The sequence below is a fragment of the Sabethes cyaneus genome, chromosome 3 (assembly GCF_943734655.1).
Source record: "Sabethes cyaneus chromosome 3, idSabCyanKW18_F2, whole genome shotgun sequence".
Lineage (NCBI taxonomy): Eukaryota > Metazoa > Arthropoda > Insecta > Diptera > Culicidae > Sabethes > Sabethes cyaneus.
In genome coordinates this window covers 247,746,566-247,753,936 of record NC_071355.1, presented here as the reverse complement: position 1 = coordinate 247,753,936, position 7,371 = coordinate 247,746,566, and the positions used below count along the sequence as shown (strand labels likewise).

General features: G+C 37.7%; 1 protein-coding gene across 1 annotated transcript in view; it reads left to right on the top strand.

Moving 5' to 3' along the window:
- The first annotated feature begins 5,542 nt into the window (after nt 1–5,542).
- The window catches only part of LOC128741031 (uncharacterized), a 160,341-nt gene continuing 158,512 nt past the window's right edge, over nt 5,543–7,371 (top strand). Inside the window, exons 1-3 of the mRNA XM_053836607.1 lie at nt 5,543–5,618; nt 5,670–6,015; nt 6,077–6,150. Of these exons, the coding sequence (XP_053692582.1) occupies nt 5,543–5,618; nt 5,670–6,015; nt 6,077–6,150 (496 nt within the window). The remainder of the gene's footprint in view (nt 5,619–5,669; nt 6,016–6,076; nt 6,151–7,371) is intronic.

Here is a 7,371-nt window from a genome sequence, read left to right as displayed (position 1 = left end):
ATTTTTTAGTGGAAATAAATAAATTTTCAAGCTGCTGAACTGCTTAATAAAATGAAATTTTAATATTTTCGAACATTTTGCATGGGATAAAGTTCCAGTGTTATCTTTGCTTTCAATTTGGTTCCTATTTTTACAATAATTATATTTTCATTATTCAAGTTTGATTCATTTGATTCATGATTTCGCCTCAATTATTAAAATGATTCCTACGCCGCCGTCGCCGCCGCCAAGGATCTGACCGGCGCACAGGTCTACTGGGTGAGAGTAGGGCACAGTTGGGAGATAATCGAACTGTAAGTTAGTGTTTTCATAAAGAAGTTTTGAACTAATTGATAGTTTTCAATACGCAAAGGTTGTTGTTACGGAGCGAGAATAACAATTAGTTTCTGTGAATGAACTTCCGCTTTGAAACGGTAACAAAATGGTACCTAGATGAAATCTCGTTTCTTTGTCTCAGTTTCAATAACTTAAAGTTACAAAATTGATTTTTTTTTCAGTGTTACGAAAAAACCATGTGTGCCAATTTACGTCTTGTTATTTCATTTTTGTTTACCGCAAAAAATCCCAACCAGAACGTCAGAACGTCAAACTCCTCCAGCTCTACACGCTTGATTTTGCCACGCTGCCGCTTCCTCACTGATTGACGTGTTTTGATCCGGTGCTAATAATCACCGCGTCAAATGTTTGTATGTGTGCGAACGTACGTGCGTGCGTGCGTGCGTGGATGCGGACAAAAAATACCGGTTCTTCCGGGCTGCTAGGGAGTATCTCTTACAGCTGCCTACCTTTGCTCACAATGCCAATGTTGAAAGGATTTTACTTTTTTTCTGCCTCAGCCGGCATTGAAAGCCGGCCGAATCACTCAATCCGCAGCGTCACGTACTGTGTTAAAGAGCCGAACGTCTCCGGCCCCGACAGCCATCGTCCTCACAGTAAACAAGCTCGTATGATAGAATAAAGCTGACTTATGCTTAACGTAGTGAAAATTCACCATGGCGAACGTTGAAAAGGAATGAATATTGCCCCTTTGGGAAGCGTAAGGCGGCAAGAACCATGTTTGCGCCATGATCGACCGGCTCAGCCCTTACGCGACCAGCCCAGGACATACGTGGGAGCGTCAACAATAAACGGTGCCTACCTACTCTGTCACCGGAAGGATAGTCAAGGTGAAGGCTTTCCGTTGTGCTCATCGTGTTTAACGTGGGTGGCTTATTCAGATTTGCTTTAATGGAATTTTTATTTCCAGCAACATAATTCTCCAAGAGATAGGAACTATAATTGACCGAAACCCGGTTCCATATCGAAACAGATTTACAAACAAAATAAACTGAAGCACTTCCTGCGAAAGTAAACCATACTTCATCCACACCTTAGAGAGCTAACAAGCCTTCATTTAACCCATTAAGCCCCACACTTTTCCCAGCAGGGATAGAAAGTTGAAACTTTCAGGAAAATTCTCTTTTAGGTCAACTAAGAAATAGCCGCTGACATGTATTTTTAATTTTAACCCTGTGTCCCGCAACGCTACGTTGCGAAAACGCAACGCTGGGCGTTAAGGGTATACCGTTTTTGCATACCTTCATTATTATGCATATAAATGCTTCATACTTTTTTACCGTTAAATCAAATTTGGGATTTTTTTTGTGATTTTGAGTATTAATAAAGATTAGATAAACGACTTAGAGTATTACATGCTATGTTTTATGATAGATATCGAAACATTTGGGTTGGAGACCATCTTTGCACTAGACGCATAGTATGCAGTTTGAATGCTAAATGCATGTCATCGCAGATGATTAAATGCCTACCAATACGTTCCGGAAAGGTTGTAACATTAAATTTGGGTCCATGAAACTGTCGTTGCCATCAATCAATTACTCCAGATATTCCGGAGGCAAAGGTACTTTAACAATTTTATTACGCTCGTATCACAGCAGTTTCTTCATCTGCCATCAGTGTTTGAAGCTGCGAATTCAATGTTATGTAAACTTTTATAATGTTTCCGGAGTAATTTAAATTAGCGAAAGAGAAGATTTACATTCATTTGTTTACTAAAAAGCAACGATATCAAATGAAACTGCGCAGCGAACGAACGAAAACAAACGTTCCTGTTGTAAATTTTGAATATCGTTAGTTCCTAGCGTTGCGTTTTCGCAACGCAAAGCTTCAAACCTATCTTAAAATTACAAAAATAATCAAAATTATGAAACAAAGTGTTTTTTGGCAAGCAACCGATTCTTACTAACACTGACTGATAGCTCAGGCGTTAATAGAAATGACATCGAGTTTTATAAGCATTTTTCCTTAACAATCTGAAAAATAGCAAAACCTGTTGTTTTGTCACAGCTGTAATTATGTTACATGTAACATCTGACCTTTGAGCAAAAACAGGTCGATTAGATTTTTTTCCAATCTATCTTTGTTTCTCAGGGTCCAAGTTGATATCTTAAACCAGGCCTTCTCTAGAATCGAATGAAAGTGCGTTGCGTTTTCGCAACGATGGGAGGAAATGGGTTAACAAGCAATGTTCTATCGCGAGCTCGCGGCCACTGCTACGGCCCCGCCTCTTGCAATCGGTTTCGTGGGAAGAAAACTTTTTCCCCTAATGAATTCCTTTAATGGATTTATATTCATGTTCCTTTTTATGTTCATGATTTTTGCTTCGTCTGGCGTTTGGTTGGTTCGCGTCGGAAGGAACAGTGTCCGTACTCCTTTTTGCGGTCGGAAAATATGTATAAGTGAATATAAAAAAAGACATCGGGAGGCATCGGGAGGTGGACACGCGGGTTTGTGGCACTGACTGTAGACGTACTGACGTGGAAGACAACTTTCGTAGAAACATCTTTGAAATATTCATCCATTTTTGACCAGCCACACCGGTCTGACGATCGCTGCCGGAAACTTGGGTGCCGACGCGGTGGTACTTCCCTCTCAGGAGTAATATTTCCGCTGTGGGAGTTTGTCGGGAACTTTTTTTTCGTGCTCATCAGTTTACCAAAAGCAGACGAGACGAATTAGTTTTCAGTCATTCTGCGGTGGAACTTAGTGTAAATAATGAATTATGGCTTTCGAGTTTCTTTTGCTGCTTGATATTACTGATGTTCAGTGTGTTGGTGCGTTGAAAAGAAAACAACCGTCAGGAAAATATGCTTAAAATTCTTGATTGGAAAGTGCGAGAAACTGGCAATAAATTACTTAAAATTTATAATAGTGACTGTATAATTGTATATCATCAGTTAGACCGGTTCAATGTTAATAGCTTGACCTGGCTATGAACCTATTCCATTTCGTTCCAAGTAAAACTATTCGCTTAAACGGGATGCAAATGCGGCAAACCACAAACGATTGCAAACCACATTTTAAACCAATTTATTTTCGTATCAGTTTTTTACGCTTTCTCACAATACTGTTGTGCTTCTAAATTTGGTCTCCTTTAAAAAGGGATGGATGAGCGAGTCTAACATCAGTGCTTACCGATCAGCTGTCCAACATGGCTGTGAAATTCGTACTACTTCCAGTTCTAGTTGCTGTCGCCGCAATAATTAATACTTCCATTGCAAAAAGCAATGAAAGTATTTCCAATTCTGGGTTCGGATACGAATTAATTGTAGCTTATATGGATTCCATTAATATGAAGTAAGTAAAAATTCCCGCATCATTTTTAAAAAATCACATTTTTACCTTTGTTATACTATAACAAAGGTTTAAAAACATGGTTATTAAAGCTAAATTATTCAGGAATTTTTAATTGAAAACAAACAAGTAGTTTAAAAGTTATGCTTAAAAAACCTGTTTTGACAAGGTAATAATTATCGCCTGTTTCTTAGAGATGGTCAAACCGATTTATGCGCTATTGGTCTCATTTGAAAGGTAATATATCCTAATAGATCACTATTGAATGATTTTTTGATTGGACGTTTAATTTGAAAGTTATGAGCAACCGTATACACCACACCAAAATTAACAATAATTTATAATGATTTTAACCAAGATAATTTACCTAATTTCAATTATTTTAATATCAAACGAGAGGTTTTGACACTACGAATATATATGCAAAATTTTATAAGAATTGGTTGTACCGGTCAAAAGATATTAACCCTCGAACACTCGCGCCTACTTTTGTAACGCAGTTACTCGCGCGCACAACAGCCCCAAACCAAAGAAAACGTGCGCACTAGAGGTTTGACTGGGAAAACTTGGTTTTAGGTTTATCGAACCTTTAGAATAGTTTCTTGAAATTGAAAGCTCTATCGTCTGGTGGAATCTAAACTTTGATTAATCCCCCTAAAAGTGAAATAAAAAAAAATTTTTTTCTTCAGTATCAATATAACACATTGATGTGTTCTGCAAAGTTATAGAGCATATTATCACAAGAAATTTTGCCAGAGACAGTAACCTTCCATCTCTGCAGCTAAGATAGAAAAATCTTATTTATTGTTTATGAATTTGTAAACTCAGTTTTTATATTTTTGCTCTTTTTGTAATTGTTGTATGACTTTTTCTTGTATTACAAAGTTGTACAAATGATAAAAATACACAGCTTTGCTGAATATAGTATTCCTCTATGTTTGCTTGTTTAGGAACTGTAGAACATTGATTATAAAAAATTTTAATTTTGACTACAAATTTCTCGACTACCAGCAGACGGATATATTTTAACATTTTACATTGGCTAGTTTTGCTGCATACAGACACCATTTTTCCATATGAAGAAACGAGAGAAAATTCCACTTGGGGTAAATTGCGGTACACCTCGCATGCTGATTGTTTCGTTTCTGTGATGGCGGTTTATGTTGATCTATTTTCCCAACAATTTAAATTATTAATGCATTGAATAATTATGACATTTTGCTCAGAATAAGTTTATTGAAGAATATACGTTAGTTAATCAACGATTTGTAACTTTATAACAATATGGCGTTGAAAAACCTACACGTGTTGTACAAAATACAACAGGGTGTGTAACTGAAGGTTAATAAAAATTTATGAAAATTATTCAAGAAAACTCTATTGATGTGAATCAAATAGAATGGCATTACAGGACCTTTACTAGGCAATGTGTATGTTAAAGAATAAGATTTCCACATACAAGTTACTTTTATTTCCACTTACTCAAATTAATAACAACTTACTTATCCTTACTCAGCAATTTTATGAAAAAAGGATCTATCAAAATTTCTATTTTGTTCAAAATTTGTAAACTTATTCAATTTTCAAAAATTTTATGTAAACCAACGTATTACGCAACGTTAACCAATAGATGATTTAAGTTCCGAAAACGTGTCGATTTCTATCTCAAATAACAAGTAAGACCGTATAACAAAGGTTCCTTTCACCACTAGGTGGATTAAATCGGGTTTTCTACTCCATTTTTAGTATGCAACAAAACGATTTTCGTGCCCAAAAACTTAGTTCTTATATCGAGAGCTTGGATAAAACTGTAAAATCCATTGAAACTATTGTTACAAAACAATTTTTACACTCCGAGGAGAAAACATTACCACAAACGTGTGCAGAAATATCGGATCGTCGATCAGGGATGTACCGCATTCAGCCACAGGCGGGATTTTCCGATCCTTTCGAAGGTTATTGCGATCAGGAATACGAAGGCGGCGGTTGGTTGGTTATCCATAATCGATTTGTTGGTTCTGTTAATTTTTTTAGAGGTTGGAAGCAATACGAAGCCGGCTTCGGAGATCTTCGCGGAGAGTTCTGGCTGGGTTTGAAAAAGATACACGAATTAACGAACGTTAAGCCACACGAGCTGCATATTATGCTGGAGGACTTTGATGGAAAAATTGTTACGGCGCTTTATGACCGGTTTATAGTAGGAGGTCCAGCGACGAGCTATGTTTTGAGTAGTTTAGGAAACTACACTGGAACTGCAGGAGATTCACTTCGCAAACATGAGGGAATGAAGTTTTCGGCTTTCGATAACGACAATGATAAAGGGAGTCATAATTGTGCAGAGGTATATAAAGGAGCTTGGTGGTATAACGATTGTTTTCAAAGGTACACCTAGTGCATTGTTGAGTTATATCATTGGTATTTATGTCTATTGTTACCGTTACAGTCATTTAAATGGACAGTATCTGAAAGGATCACTAACAGGGAAAAACTATGCGATGTCTTGGGATAGCTTTCGTGGTTTGAGATACGGACTAAAGCGGTCACGCATGATGATCAGAGCAGTTAACAACGTTTAAAATACTTATACTGAATGTTCGTATCAAGTTTTCTAGCCGTGAATAAAACACTCATTTGCATCACCAAAAGGACCAGCCGATTTATTATATGTGAAGTATATGTGAACTTGTACTAGGTTTGAAATAACCGAAGATAGGTTGAAACAGTCCACAGTACTAATTCTCCTAAACTCTGATTCTGAGCCAACGTCGATTGTTTTCCACAAATTGATGGTTAGTACCTTGCATTTGTTGATGCTAAGTGTTAAAAAATGCCGAGAGCACCAACTCTGTTTGGGATCTACCTATATTTTATCAGCCTGCAGGCCGAGCCTTAATTGCGTCTGTTTTTTCGCTCGTTTTTTCCCACAGTGCATTGAATTCAATGAAGAATTGAATCTGAATATTTTGCTCTACTCTTTTAAACATTCACTTAAACAATGTCACTCACAGATTCTTATAAACGTACGTATGCCAGAAATGCAGTTTACATTAGTCTTTGATCTAATGATCTGATATAGTCCTACGTCACCCTTTCGTACAACTTTTAGGGCTGTATATCTTGTAGTTTTTTCTTAGGTAGAGCCCCAAGCATAGCCATCACGCCTATGCCTGCAGACGAAGGCTTTCCAGCTCTGCGAGGACTCCACGAACTGACTCTAAGACCTCTCTGCCAAAGGCCGGGCCCGGTCCTCAACCGCACACCCACTATCTATTTTCCAACACAAACAACCACAAATGAACCAATAGGAAAGACAAACTTCGGAGCATTAATGGTTATCAAATTGTCAGGGCAAATTTAACTTTTCATCCCTCCAGCATTTATGCACTGTCCCAAGATAGGGCTTCAAAGTAAATTGAACGCTGCACAACCTGGACGTTCGCGGTAGTTGACAGAAGCTTTAAAATATAGAGTCGCATCCGCCTCCCAACCCTCGAGACCAAAGAGCTAGTGCAGTATTTATAACGGAAATCCGTCGCTAAGCCCCAAAAACCGACCGCTTGAAATTATATTGTGAATTAAATGTAATATTGTATAAGAATTGACATAATTTTTCCATCTGCTACCCAAGCACCTCTATTATTACCCGTAATCATTGTAGAATGCTCCTTCGACATCCAAACAGGGTCTGGTATCCCGCTTACATATCCTGACTAACCTTAAGCCCCCGGCCGACTTAAT